This window comes from Dermacentor variabilis, chromosome 4 (assembly GCF_050947875.1).
Source record: "Dermacentor variabilis isolate Ectoservices chromosome 4, ASM5094787v1, whole genome shotgun sequence".
Classification (NCBI taxonomy): Eukaryota; Metazoa; Arthropoda; class Arachnida; order Ixodida; family Ixodidae; genus Dermacentor; species Dermacentor variabilis.
Genome location: NC_134571.1, coordinates 68,260,269 through 68,275,182, shown reverse-complemented (window position 1 = coordinate 68,275,182; position 14,914 = coordinate 68,260,269). Strand labels below are relative to the sequence as shown.

At 44.1% G+C, this 14,914-nt stretch overlaps 1 protein-coding gene across 2 annotated transcripts in view; it reads left to right on the top strand.

The window, feature by feature from the left end:
* Nucleotides 1-13,382, top strand: part of LOC142579311 (TAF5-like RNA polymerase II p300/CBP-associated factor-associated factor 65 kDa subunit 5L) — a 34,235-nt gene extending 20,853 nt beyond the window's left edge. For both annotated transcript variants that reach the window (XM_075689378.1, XM_075689377.1), the window contains 4 exons: nucleotides 3,414-3,525; nucleotides 5,135-5,303; nucleotides 7,727-7,910; nucleotides 13,039-13,382. In XM_075689378.1, the coding sequence (XP_075545493.1) occupies nucleotides 3,414-3,525; nucleotides 5,135-5,303; nucleotides 7,727-7,910; nucleotides 13,039-13,198 (625 nt within the window). In that variant the 3' untranslated portion in view covers nucleotides 13,199-13,382. The remainder of the gene's footprint in view (nucleotides 1-3,413; nucleotides 3,526-5,134; nucleotides 5,304-7,726; nucleotides 7,911-13,038) is intronic.
* Nucleotides 13,383-14,914: the final 1,532 nt, after the last annotated feature.

Here is a 14,914-nt window from a genome sequence, read left to right as displayed (position 1 = left end):
ATGCACAAGGAAGGAGACGGCTCAAGGCCGTAGAGAAAACTCGCCAGTGAACAGCTGCGGATGTCTCATGCTGACTCAAAACACTGTCGCCGTCTGAGCTTGAATCTGCTTTGTGGTCATCTTCGGAGTAATAACTCGAGCCCTCATCACTAATTTTGGAGTGCGGGTGCAGCATAGTTTCAAGCACGACGCTTTTCTCGCGATGCAGCCGTACGGGACGATGCCATTGCAGTGACTTTCAATAACTGCGCAGTGACACTGGCAGCGCCCCTTGCCGGGATTTTACGTAGCGAAACCTAAACTCTTGGAAACTGGTTGAAAATGCCAGGTCCACATGTTGGACATGCGGCGGACCTTCAGAAATACACTTTGGCGGAAAAAAAAATCTCGGGCTCCAAACCAAAGCTCACTAATAAACAGCTGGCGTAATTTTGGTTAATTATCCCTGCTTAGCACTGTCGGATTGCAAAATTGGCGGTATAATTTAATTCTTGATTTAATGGGAGTCATTTGATTACAAAATTTTGATGCTAGTGCAACGTAATTGTGAGTGGCATGCTTTCTTGTCGAGCGCGGCAAAAGGTGACAGCCGTGCCTCTTTTCGCTACAACATACGCACATTAGTTTGCAAAAAGGTCCGTCAAAAATCACATCATCGCTGGAGTGCAAAAATTTCAACTAATTCTGAAAGTGCAATGCTTGTAATAACTACTGGATGGCCTTAAGTGGATAAGAAATGGCTCCAACATGTTAAAATTGGCGATCTAAAGCATCGATCACCGGTGATCGATTTGAATAGGCATGGTAATGAGAGTTAAGCGTTTTCGCAGTTTCCATGGTCCATAAAATTTTGTGGCCAGGTGTACATACCTGCAAACCTGCAAACTTTATTGTGGCCATGTGGGCTTAATATGAAAACTTCTTTTGAAGGGAAAACTGCCCGTCTTGCAGAAATTAGTTGGAAATTGTTTCTAATGCTTGTGGCTGCGAATTTTTTAAACTCTGTATTGTGGCGGCACTGCTATATAATGCCAAATCTATTTCTAATCAAATTTGTCTTGCTATTTTTCTCTCGTAACCTAAAGGAACAAAATATATCACTTTTGCATTTTCTTCTTTACTGCAAACAGTGACTATGAACTGGGAACAGGGCTGATCATGTTTGTTCATTTGACATGCTTTGGTTCATGCACGGCATGACGGAATGTTGAAGTATATCAAATCTATGCTTAAACCAGCAACCCGGAAATTTGAAGCCAAGAATTCTAATCGCTAGGCTGTGGCTGCTTTGCCCAAGGAAACAGGTAATAAATTGCATTGGGCACTGATAAATACTTATGGTTATCTATCAGGGTTGTCTGATACCCATTCCACAGCACTGATCGAGACATGGTTCCTGTGACTTTAGTGCTTATACACCATAGCGCACTCTTTTTTCACTCTGCCAGCATTCACATTATGCTACGCATCCTTTCTGCAAGATTTGTAGGTTTGTGCAGAGAAGACAAAAAGAGAGAGCAAGAGAAAGAAGGGTGAAAAGGTGCACTCCATAAAGGAACCTGTGGATAGCTAGCTAACTAGGCATGTTGTGCATGTCCTGCTTGCACATGAATGGCACTGTGGATGTCATGCATCTGTAGCTGTACAGTCGAACCCAACTATATAGAACCCGTTTACACCGAATTATTCTATATATATCGAACAATTTCTGTACACTGTATAGTTACACAATAAGTATATATATAAAAAATTATGCTTACATCGAACAAAAATAGCAGCGACTCCCGATATATAGAACGTCAAGCGGTGCAAAATGCCTCCAGAAGTTGGCTTTCCCTCGTGGTGGCAGAGAGAACCACCGGCGCGGCTTCATCCAACCGCTCTCCCTACCGTGACTGCGCTACCTTGGGCCAGCCGTTGACACCACCCTGCAAAAAATGATCCTGACCCACCCGCAGCGCTTGCTCAGACAGCCAGTCAGAGGCTCTTGTGCCCTCATCGTGCAAGATGACGAAAGTGTGAGTTCTCTCGCTGTTTTTCTGGTTCATTGTGTTTGCACCTTGTGGGCCTTCTCCCGCAGTGTTGCTGGGATGAAGCGGCAGAATTCGCCTTTCGTCGTGAAGCTCGAAATCGTAAACCGGATCGAACGTGGTGAGAAGTCGGATGTCCCTGCAGTGTGCAAGATTCCGAGGAGCACGCTCAGCATGATCTTGAAGAATAAGAGGGAGATTAGGGCTAAAGCGGCCAAACTCGCGACCTGGTGCCCACGGCACCTGACGTGTACACACGGCTGTGTTCAAGTGGTTCATCCGAAATTGCTTCAGACATGCCGGCCTCCGCGTGCTCGGTGATGACTGTAAATTCTGATGAATGCGACAAAGCCGTTGCCGGTGTTGCCGAAGTTTGGAGCGAGCTGTCAGAATTTCCGGAAGCTGTTGACGAATCAATGATCGATGAGTTGGTGAGTGCAGATGATGGTGTTGCGACCACGGGAGAGCTCAGAAACGGAGACTACATTGCTGACATCGTACAGAGCACAAGTGAAAGTGGGCACAATGAGGAAAGCAACAACGGTCCTTTGCCCATATTCTCCGAGGTAATTGGTGCACTCGCATTAGTCCAGTGCTTCTGCGCGATTGCAGAAGGTTGCGGCCTCAGCTGCTACGACTCCTTAGACAATGTGGAGAAATATGTGTGTCACAGGCAGCAAAATTGCCCATGCAGAAGAAAATACAAGACTGTTTCATGGGGAACTAAGCTAGTTTCATCAATAAATTGATTTTATAAATGGTATGTGTTTTTATGACATCCAAATCTTTAGCAGGCTTATATCCAATTATGCTCTATAATCGAACTTATAGGCGTTCTTTTGTGAGTTCGATAGAGCCGGGTTCAACTGTACGTGCAAGCTCCATGGTTCTTCAAATTGCAGGGGAGACATAGCATTGTCCAGGATTTTCCAGAAATTCTTCCTTTTGGTGCTGGAGCCCTCTTAGAAGCTCTCCTAGAATACCAGGCGGTTATTCTAGAAGTCACACCAATTTTTGTTTATACATCCAGGAGCTTAAGACTCATAATTTTGTTCACACCAATTCAGATATAAGAATCAAAAGGTCACTGGAGTCTTTTTAAGACATTATCCACAAGCATTGTAAAAGCATCTTGTGGCTTTGTGATTGTCGTCGTTTCCTTTCACGTGATTGTGATTTTTTGTGCTAGTTTCAATCACGGGTATCTCAGACATGCTAGGTTAAGGAAACTTTTTGCATATGGTGTAGAATCTGCCTGTTTATATGTTGTGGAACATCTGCGTCATGTTTGTTTGTTTGTTTGTTTAGGCTGCAGCTTGTGTATGAGTATTTATATTTTGTGTGGTGCTTCAGCATTTCATTGTAGCTGTCTGATGCATGCAGGCCCCTGGGGTTATACTTTGCCACGGCATCAAAAGACAGCACAGCAAAGATTTGGACACTTGAAAGGACGTACCCACTCAGGATACTAGCTGGCCACAACATGGACGTTGACGTAAGGATTTCACAATTAGTCCAGGTTGCATAAGCTTGCATAGTTCTATGCGTAGATCTATAGCTTGCATAGGTCTATGACTAGCCGGTCATAGCCGTACCTAGGCTATCAAAACAGTTGAAATTTTTAGATTATCTGTTTAAAGAGACACTAAAGGAAAATAATAAGCCAAGTTAAATTGATACATTATTTGTCTAGAAGTCTGTCATCATTCTCTGTGTACCAATACAGTCACCGATAAATAGTTTGGACATGCTTAATTATTTGCACAACTTTCAGCTTGCTGTTTGATCATTCGGACTCTGCCTGCACAACCGCATGCTAATTTGGCCACCGAGTCAAGTAGAATAAGCAATATTTTTGCTTTCATATGTTGCCGGCACCTTCTCGAAAGCAAAACTTGCAAAGTCTAGTCAATCCAGTAGTCACCGACTGCATCCAAAGCACGGAAAAAGCCAAGTCAAGCCAAGCTGCCAAGTTTGAAAGGCTGCATCCTCTACAATCTGCCATTTGTCATGCCGGTGTTGCGCATGTAGCATTTGTTTATTTACGTTTTGAATACTGCCGCGGTCCTAAGGGCGTCTTCCTTGATTACTCTTTTGAATTTTCGTCGGTGAGTATCGTCAAGCAGCTTCAAGTAGCACCAACTCCACCCACGATGTTTGCGTCAATGATGGTGTCATTCAACCAACAATGACCATTTCAAAGTAACCTGCAATCGTTCGGCTATTGCAGTGCAGTTGACTTTTGCTATGTTACCAGGGGATGGAGATTTGATGCATGCACTGACTGTACTTTTATCCATCTGCAGCGCCAGCATGACAGTGGTCGTAATATTAGCTGACCAGGTTGCAGGCAGGTGCATGCAGCAGTGTGTTCACAAGCTTTTTGGCCACTTGTGATAAAGTCTCTTAATTTTTGGCAAGTTACATATTTCGGCTTCTTAATTATTCATACTTTTAGACAGTTTCTGTAGAGTTTGAGTTATAAGTCAGCGACTGTATATGATTTCGTTGTGTAAAAAATTGCCGCTGAAGGTCCCTCTGCTGCTCCTTGATTTGAATCCTGCCGGCCAAAACAGATATGTTGACGTAATCCCCCACTTGACTTTCCTCTCTGCTGCTTCGTGAATCAGCCAGTGCTGAGTCACGCAAGCGGTACTATATTCCGAAATTGGTGGTGCCACTTCGATTTTTCGATTTTCATAATTTTAACACGTACACCACCTTTGTTCTCGCTATGAATGACGAATTCGTCTTTACAGAAGCCTAATCTTTTAATTTAGCTTGACTTTAGTGCCTCTTTAATGTGATAATGTGCAGTTGTGGTTATGCAGTGCCTGCATGTGTGCGATTACAAAGCTGTTTTTCTCTGCACAGCTTGTTGTTATTTTTGCGCGTCTGATTTGCTCTATAGATATCATGGACTTGAGAAAATAAATGTAAGTGAAAGCTCAGTGTGCTTGTGTTTGCCTTCTTGTCTAACTTGTCCTTCATATTTTTCATACTGTAAGGTGTTTACCATGATCCAAAACCACCTAGTCGACCTGCAACATAGAGATTCACTCGAGTGTTCAGTGCCTGTGTGCTTCTTCCGATTTCTTGCGCAGTGCGTGAAGTTCCATCCCAATAGCAACTACGTGGCGACAGGTTCAAGTGACCGGTGCCTGCGGCTCTGGTCGGTGCAGGATGGCCGGGTGGTGCGCAGCTTACCCGCTCACCGGGGCACCATCTTTGCTCTCGCCTTCTCACCCGACGGGCAGCTGCTCGCCTCAGCTGGTGAGGATGGGCTGCTGGTGCCGGCATGACACTGCCCTCATCAGTGAATCGCATTCAGTTTATGTCACTCGTAAAAACCATTGGAGCAGCATAGCATTGACTCATGTTAATTCAAGCTCCTAGAGATCATCATTTTTCTGTTTGAGTGATCTGAAGTGTAATAAAGTGTTAAATAATTAAGCTGCAACCACACAGAACATATTTCCGATGCGTTTCCTGTGCAGCATTGCTTGGTGTCGACCCGCCGTGGTTGCTTAGTGACTGTGGTGCTGGGCTGCTGAGCACGAGGTTGCGGGATTGAATCTCGGCCTCTGCGGCCGCATTTCGATGGGGGCGAAATGTGCAAGCACCCATGTACTTAGGTTTAGGTGCACATTAAAGAACACTAGGTGGTCCAAATTTCCGGAGTCCCCCACTACGGCATGCCTCATAACTGGATTGTGGTTTTGGCATGTAAAACCCCACAATTTAATTTTTTTTGCTTGGTGTCGATGCAGCCACACTGTGCTCCACAGTGACTGTTCTGTGATCTCTGAAGAAGAGCATTCCATGTTGGTTGTGGATTAAAAAATAAATACTCCACAGCACATATTTTGGCCATTATAACACTGTTTTTACTGCGCAGTGCAATAAAATGTATGTGCGACACTGACTGCAACGAAAGTATCTTCAGTTGATGTGCAGTCAATCTTATAATGAAGTCTCATTCTACGTGCCTGTGCTATACCTTATATTCATTATGGGCATACGCACTGATATTGGTATGAAAAAAAATTTATGATTGAGTCTATCTGAAAGAAATGCATGTATAATGCCTCTGACAGGCCAGCAAAGGCTCTACTGTTGACTTGTTCGTGGCTTTCCCTGCCAATGTATAGCACTGGAGCAATGCTAAATTATTCACACGTGTTTTGCACCATCGTTAATATGCAGCTGTGCTATAGGTGTAATCCTTGGTACTTGCTCACTGTGGCATGCGCCACCATCGTATGTGCGTATGCTTTGGATGTTGATTACTTGTGAACGCCCTCTTATTAGTTTTTTGTGGCTGCATTGCCCCACTTATTGTGGAATTAGCCAAATGCCTCATTTGAATTAAGCAATTTCAAAATGTGCTGCTCGCAAAGCGAAAATTTGGGATTTATTCAAATTAAACAGCATTTTGGATATAGATACCCAAATAGCAGAATATTCCAATTGATTAAAGTACAAATATTCTAGATATGTAGGCTTTGAAATCTAGAATGCCGGAAAATTATAGAATGCCGGAAGAATATAAAATGCCGGAAAAAATGAAATCGAAGTGGTACCTGCACTGTGCATTCGTAGAGCACAGTACAGATACCATCATGTATGCAAGTTACGCAACACACCATATACCAGAGGGGTACTTGTTTCAACCGTGTTTATTCAGACAAATGCCTGAAGTAGGCAAAATTGGCAACAGCGAAATCACTAAAAAAGTCACTGGTCTGCAAACAACGTTGTCACTCTTTGCTGTTCCAAGTTTGCTGCTACTTGTGTGCTGTGTCTAAAGAAAAATTATTGTAAATAAAGTGCGTTTGTAACCCACGAAAATTATATGCTCAGCTCAAAGTTTTTTTTTTAAATGCGCGCTACACTAACCTTCCCTTCTCCCTTGCGTCCATAGGATCTTTATAAATTATAAAGGGCACAGGTTGGTGGCTATGTTTCTCTCTCTTACAATGAAAATCTGGTGCGAGAACAATCAAGGGTACTGCATTAAGGAATTTCTTTAGAGTCTGGAAATCGGGGTGCAGGTACATTCAAGGGCGTAGCATTTTCCATTTCTGGCCATAAAAACGCTGGTGTACATTCCAATCAAGGACGTGTTGAAATCAAGTAAATACAGTATATCAGTGATGTGTGATGTGTCCTCTTTTTGCGTGTTGTCTCTTTCTGCATTGTGTACAGTATTGGCAACAACAACAGCGTTACATAAAACAATTCACAGATGCATGCCTATCTTTATAAAGCTTTATAAGCGAGTCTCACACCAGTCACACACCGTTCGGAAGTATTAGGGGATTTACTTGCTGGCTATTCTTTGTGATGATTCTGTTGATCCTCATACCGTTAGCTCTGAACTTATTTAAGTCCTTGAAGAAGTGTCCATTAGAAGTGTGAAAACGTAGAGCATAAACCACAGAGTGGGCATTCTTTAGTTTCAAAACGAAAAGTACAAACTGTAGGGGGCACACGACAAAATAGAAGTGTGTGTGTGTGAATCTGTTGCTAGCTGCCGTCAAGTTGTATTTGGATCCTTGGGGCTAAAACTATACATCATAATACAAATATTTGCACATCAGAGAGTTGAACACATATATTTTCAGTAGACAACAGTCAGTTGGCTGCCGACGGAAATGTGGTCTGACAGACATTACTAACTGTGCCAAATGCAGGTGAGGACCGCAGGATCAAAGTATGGGACCTGGGGAGCTCTACCTTGCTCAAGGAGCTACGAGGGCATACAGACACAGTCTACAGCATCTCATTCAGTCGCGATGGCTCGGTGCTTGCCTCCGGTGGCGCTGAACCACTTGTTCACCTCTGGGACCTTCGAGGCAGCGTTGGTTCTTCACCAAGGTGTGTACTACACGAAGTCTCAGTAGAGTCAGAGCATAGTCCAGCACAATAAATTGGCACTCGCTCACACTCGTGTCTACTCACTCTCGTTGGCACTAACTTGCAGTTCTACTTGTGCCCGCACATACTCAGCTCGCATTCATTCACACTTGGCAGCACGCAAAAATGCTCATACTCACATTCACTCACTGTCACTAATTATTGGCATTCATGTAAGCAGCACTGACTTCTCATAGTCACGTCCACGCAAACTCGCTGGCACCTGCACCCATTAATACACGTCGAATTCACTACTCACACTCTACCCCATGTCTGTCAAATCAATGTGGAGTGAGTACGAATTGGTGCACTCATGACCGAGTATGCTGACCTATGCGCCAAAGTGACTGTTCATCCATGGCGGTTGTAGTAGCCGTTCAGTTAGTGCAGATTAAGTCTAAAAGACAAAATTGATGGTTTGTCGTGTATCTAGATGTCACATTGTGACTATGTACTGGAAAGACGGAGTGAAAGAAGATAAAGTGTGGGCAATGGTGAGCAGGGCATTGCACACGAGGAGAGCACGTGCTGTGGTGGATTTTGGATTAGTCCGAAGGACTGGTGCGAACAGTGCCGATCCAGAATGACGTGTTCCAGTGGGGACAAAGTCAGCTACTGGTCCGCTTAGGCACCTGTGCGTGGGACACAGCAGGACCAGCCAAAGCACAAGTAGCTACCGGTCCACTCTGGCGCATGCCTCAAAGACTTGGGTGTGCCAAGGGATAACCCTAAGTGGCTGACAGTCCACCCTGGTGTTAGTGTCTGCAGTTACTCCTGAGAGCTGCTGATGAGACCGAGCGGTGCTATGGTTCGCATGGCTGCCAGCAGTGCTGCTAGCACAATTATGCTGGGCCCCTGGGCCAACGAACCTCCACGATTGGCAAATTGTGCGTGCAGCATTGCTGGCGGCCACGTGAACCGTAGTGTTGCTCGGTCGCGTCAGCAGCTCTCAGGAGAAACTGCAGGCACTTCCTTTGTCAAGTCCTTGAGGCAGGTGCCCGAGCGGACCAGTAGCTGCTCGTGTGTTAGCTGGTCCTAGTCACCACTGGGACGCATCATTCAAAGATTGTTGCTGGCCGTGCCCCTTCGGATCCGTCCAAATCGCATCGTATCGCATCATGCACTCTCCTCACGTGCCACATCCCGCGCACCACCGCCCACACTTCATCTTCTTTCACCTCTTCTGTCCAGTACACTGGTCACAGCATGGAGTGCTGCATTATTTGATAGCCACTGGTGTGCACATCTTATTCCATGAAAACTCCTGTACTTTGGCTGCCATGGTAGTGAACGGTGAGATGTCGGCACAAAATTGTGGTATTAGGTACCGTGTGGTGATCGTATGGCAGCAGTGGTGCTTTAGCAGACAGTGCTGGTAGCGGCAGAGGATGTCATTCTTGGCATGTAAAAAAAAAAAGGAAAACAATAAGAATTTCGAGGTGCGTAGAGTCTGGAGCATGTTTCAGCGTGGTTTTATGAAATAACTGGCTTTTAGTTTATTCTTTTTGAACATTAAACAGTTAAAAAGGTTGCTCCTTTTACACAAATGGTTCTGTGTCTGCAAGATCGAGGAATGCAACGATGGCAATGAATGTTGTGTCAACAAAGCATTTAGAGCACTAAAGTACTGCAGGAAGTGTGCTTGCCAAATGTAACATGTTGTGCTTGTCTCTTGCTCCATTTGGGTGATACGGTCAAACCTCTATGTAATGAACATGGTTATAATGAATTATCGGACATATATTGATGTAAATCTCTTGTTTCTTGCCAATATCTATGCATAACATAGCAGATATAACAAAGTGATATTCGTGTCTGGTGTAGCTACGTTATAATGAGATTTAACTGTACGTATTTTCAAGCACTTTGTGACATTGCTATAAGTAGGTTGGAACTAGGGGTCTGAAAAAATTTGAACTTTCACATACAGATGGAGTAGCAGAAACAATTTAGTTGGTATTTGTTGCGAGAATTCGCTATTTGAAATTTCTGAAGACTGTATTTACTCGACTCTAATGCGCCCTTGATTGTAACGTGCACCCGTTTTCCTTGACTAAAAAAATAAGGAAAAAAAAGAAACCCGCCCTCGATTTTAACACGCACCTGTTTGCCACAACCTAAAGAAAAAGGAAGAAGAAAAAAGAAACGCCCTCGATTTTAATGCGCACCCGTTTGCTGCGACCTAAAATAAGAAAAGTCCTTTACAGTACCATGCACCTCATTCTTTCATACAGGAATACAACTTGCTCTCATTTGGAAAAACAAAGATTTACTCCGAATACACGAAAGTTGTAATAAATAAAAAAAGTTGCAGTTTCGCCCGAAAGGCGAAGCATCGATTACAATAGCAAATTAGTAGATAGCTATACGAAAAGTAAGGATAGCAGTTTTATCGGCCGTATAAACTTTTAAACTTTGGCTTACTAAATTAAGAAGCGTGGTGTCTCGCGCACAAGCAAGCATGAACACGTCTCATGCGATGACCGTGGAAACTCTTTATCAAAACGTTGAAATGGTGAAGTGCAGTAGCAGGAGCGAACGAATTGACTTTTGTGTGGACTCTCGCTTCAACCTGCACTAAGCTACGAGAACACAGCACGGTGCGCCTAGATGCGTAGACTCTTTTCTCCATCGCAGATCGCTTTCAAGATAGAGGCGACGCAGCCGCATTGTACATAGCAGCCGCCGGAGTAGAAAGCTTCTCCTGTTTGTGCCAGTCCCACACGCAAGCTTCGGGAACTCCGAACGCCTGTGACGCAGCCCGATTTCCATCCGTCTCTGCAAACGTGATCACTTTCCTTTTAATTGTGGCATCGTGATGCTTTGCAGTCGGCACTTCCATGCTGATAGAGCAAATGTGGAAAATGGGAAGACCGGGAAGACGGACGGCGCACTAGCCTAAGCACACATACTACAGCACACTGAGAAAGCTATGGCAGCTAGGCTCGAAGTGCGTGCGAGGCGGTCATTTTGAATTGCCAATGGTGATATGGTAACGCAGATTTAGGGTCGTACTCAATTCTAATGTGCAGGCTATTTTCATACCCGTTTTATCAGAAAAGAAGTGTGCATTATATTTGGGTAAATGCGTTATTTGTTTCTGTTGAATATAATGGATAACAACACTTTATTGAAGTCATGAGGGAAAGTGAATGATGGAAGTGAGGACTCTTTCGAATCATTCTGCTGCAGAAAGCTGCGGTTGCTGCACACAGGCATCAGGGCTTCAGTGTCCGAACAGAAAAGATAATGTTTGCTCAATAAAAAAGTCATCCAATAAAAATGGCTTCAATATCACACTTCTGTCCTTCAAAGAACACAACACATCTGGCAACATGCTGTTCGCTGGTTTCATTACTGCCACTGTCATGGTTCTCCAGCTAACTGAAAGCAGTTTTCTCATTTACAAGCGCTTTAGGTGGCCCATATGTCCAGTGGCAAACAGTATTACATAACTGTGTCAAATATTGTATGTAAGCTTCATATTTTAGAAACGGAACCCCCGCAAACTTGATATTTCACTTTGTTTAGAAATTCAATTTATTTAGGAAATCTCGCTATTCAAATATCCCTAATTGAAACAAAAATAGTTGAATTTCGATTGCATCTTTTATCTTTCATCGTGTTTGTTTTTTATGATGCCTTTTATGATATCTCCTGCTGCATTCAGACGTAGTACTACAAGCTGTGAATGCCATTCAGAAGAATAATAATCAAACATTGTTTGATATTACCACTAGAAAACAAGACAACAGATACTGTGCACCGCACCTTGTCTACATGCTTCTCCAGTACATATTGATAGAGAGGTAGTGACAGAACATAAGAGGATTTTCCAATGTACTTGCAGTACAGTTACACTATCTGAACAATACTGGAGACACAAACAGGAACAGTGCAACATTTTGTAAAGCTGTGCTCAATTGGAAATCATTATAAGCTTCTTTTGTTGTGCTGCTTCTTCTTTTGAACAGAAAGAGAACCAAAGATGCATGTGTGAATATTATGTTGCTGCTCAATCCTTTACACCAGCAGTGTTAATCGCTAATAGTTACGATAAGAGTAGTTCCGTATGCTTTGATTGAATGCGGCATCGCAAGATTTTATCACTGGTACTACTTTTATCAATTACGATAAGGGTAGTATAAATGGGTTAGCTGAAACATTCTCTGTCACACAAAACGGTGCCACTTCATTGATAACATGTGGATTTCTTCATTACCACTATGTAAGGTTGTGGATTACTGTTTTCTATGTCCAAGGACACATAGCATGCTCACTCACCCAGAAATTTATCATGTCAGCAACTGTCCCACCTAAACCAGTTGGCATATGATTGTCATAACATACGGCTCAAGATTCTGGACTGGCAGAAATCAAGGTAACATGTCACTGACTAGAAGCTTTAACACTGATATCTTTCAACTAAGATCTTTATAAAATTTCCAGTTGCTATACTTCATTTCATACATAGCAGGCAAAGATATTAAGGCTTCTCTCATTGCTAGCATTTGCTACCAAAAGATAGTGCATCATGTATAAAAGAAAGACATGCGTCAAGTAATTCAGTTTAATAGTAAGTATCCTACTGTTATGTCCCAAAATATGATGTATTTATTACATGGAAAGCATAATAGCTGTAAGCCCATTTAGATCAACAAATGAGTGAAGTAACTCGCTTCTGCAAGCAATGGCCCCAGTGCAATGCTTGCACTTGCCGCCAAAACATGTGCCTTGCACACTTAAGGCACAAAGGTGCACAAACAATATGTTATTTGACGCAACCTTCCATGCACAAGTTGTATAGTTTCAATATATGCAGGAGGTATTCCACAGAAAGTGTCGCAAATAAACAACCGCACTGCCACACTTGCAGAGTGAGCTTTTTATTATCGCACCTCTTGCGTAGCTACTGCAGCACTGCCTGCTATGTATGAAACACATCATAGTCAGCCATGTGTCATCTTGTCCTATCCGTAATTTTGGGCTTTATGCCAAGATTCATCAGGCAAATGTCCTTTGCACACACAAACACTCGTGCACTCTGCTTATCGTAAACGCTGACTGGTGCCATCACTACCTTTTGTAGTGATGCAGATCCCAATGGCCACATGTCACCGGAGCACCTGGCAAGTTTCCCCACATCCACATCTGCCCTTCATCTGGTGCGGTACGCACCTCGAAGCCTCCTCACCCTTGCTGGTTCTGCAGCGGCTGGTTCCGGTGCCGACATCTCTTCCGTCTCTTGACACATTCGGTGTGCTACACACAAGGCCAAGTTCGCAAGCTGTGGTTCTCGGGTCACTGGCGACCCGTCATGCTGTGTTCCGGCTCCTTGCTCATTCAGTGCTCCAAGAGACAGTCACCTTCATCGAGACACATAGTGCCACAAATTTTCCTGTGCTCATTAAAAAAAAATTTGGATAGACTCGCCATGCTGCACGGTTTGTTTTCATGCAAGTAGAATTAGACTGCAGTTGCATGAGAATATGTTGCAGTAGTACTTGGTGGGGCTGGCCTGCCACCACTTGGTGTCATGATTCAGCCTCGTGCAACTGGCCACCAACTGCCAACGCTTCCTGCAGGTATTTGCACCCATACATAGGTTGAATATTGCTCATCTTTCAAGAAATCATATACCACTTGCATAGCAGATATTTGACTTGAGGGGCAGGTGGTTAGGTAAAGCATTTTGCAGGCAGCTGGCTACATCACCATTGGGGACTGTGCGAACTGTATCCAGGTGGTGCAGTGTGTTCTTGTAAGGTGAGCATTTGGTTGTGTGACAGCAGTGCAAGGTTACTGCAGGAAGGTGGTGATGCCATGACAGTGAATTGAGCTCTGACGAAATGTTACAACCCGTTATGTTACAACGTCGGCCGATCGCAAAGGCAGTGAAATGTCGCACAATGGCGTGTAATTCACCTTGACCCAGCTGTGCGATCCCATGATGTGCGATCTCTATTCATGCAAGGTTCGACCAGGTCGACCGGACCGATCAAAACGATTAACGCTACACAAACAGAGGGAACAACAAAAGCAGCGCTGGTGGAAAGCACAGAAACATGTGAAGATCGGGCCAATTAGCCACCTCAAGGCATGCACGTGATCACATCGAATACATGAATTTTTATCACAGCCACACCAATGGCCACACTGTCTTGCCTGTTGGGCATAATCGGAGATGTGTCAACAGGTGTTGGTGATTAAGTTATGCATGGTTTCATACTAAATGAACACAGATCTATAGTCGCAGTGCTTGCACAATACTCGGAAAGCCAACACACCGCCTCGCCAACGAAACCGAGTGCACTGGACAACCGTTTCACGTTCACGGCCACCAGCTTTGCGAAATGCCGTACGGTGGCTCCGGGTTCCAAACGCCATTTGTAGGTGCACACATAGGTGCATCTACCAGGGGGGCAAGCTGGCACTTGCCCCCCCCCCCCAGACTGTCAAAAGTGGGGGGGGGGGGGGCGGCAAAGCATTTCATTTGCCGCCCCTCCCCCTCCCACTTTCGAATTTAAGCTGGCGCTTTCGGCTGCACGCTGGAAAGTTCAACAAAACTACAGTTAAATTTTCTTTTTTAATATATAGTAATTGCATAAGTAATGCTTTTCCTTACTATGCATCCTGTGCTTGGGAGCAAAGATCGTCTTTTGTGCCTTCTCGGGACGTCTTGTAGCAGACGATGCGCAGGATTCACCATACACGCTCACATTGCGCAGAACGCCTGGTACTGGGCAGTTCCCCCTTTAACAAATGTCAGCTTGCACAACTTGCATCATGCCCACTTTTTTGGGACCGCTATATCCGAATTCGAAAACACAGTCAGCTTGCTACATTTAACCTGTAGGCAAGTGGGAAGTCCGGATAAAGTATTATAATCAGCCGTGCCCAATGACTGGTGTGCTTCATGGCATGAAGTCGTTTTATTATCAAATGCTGGAACTATTTAGTCTCTG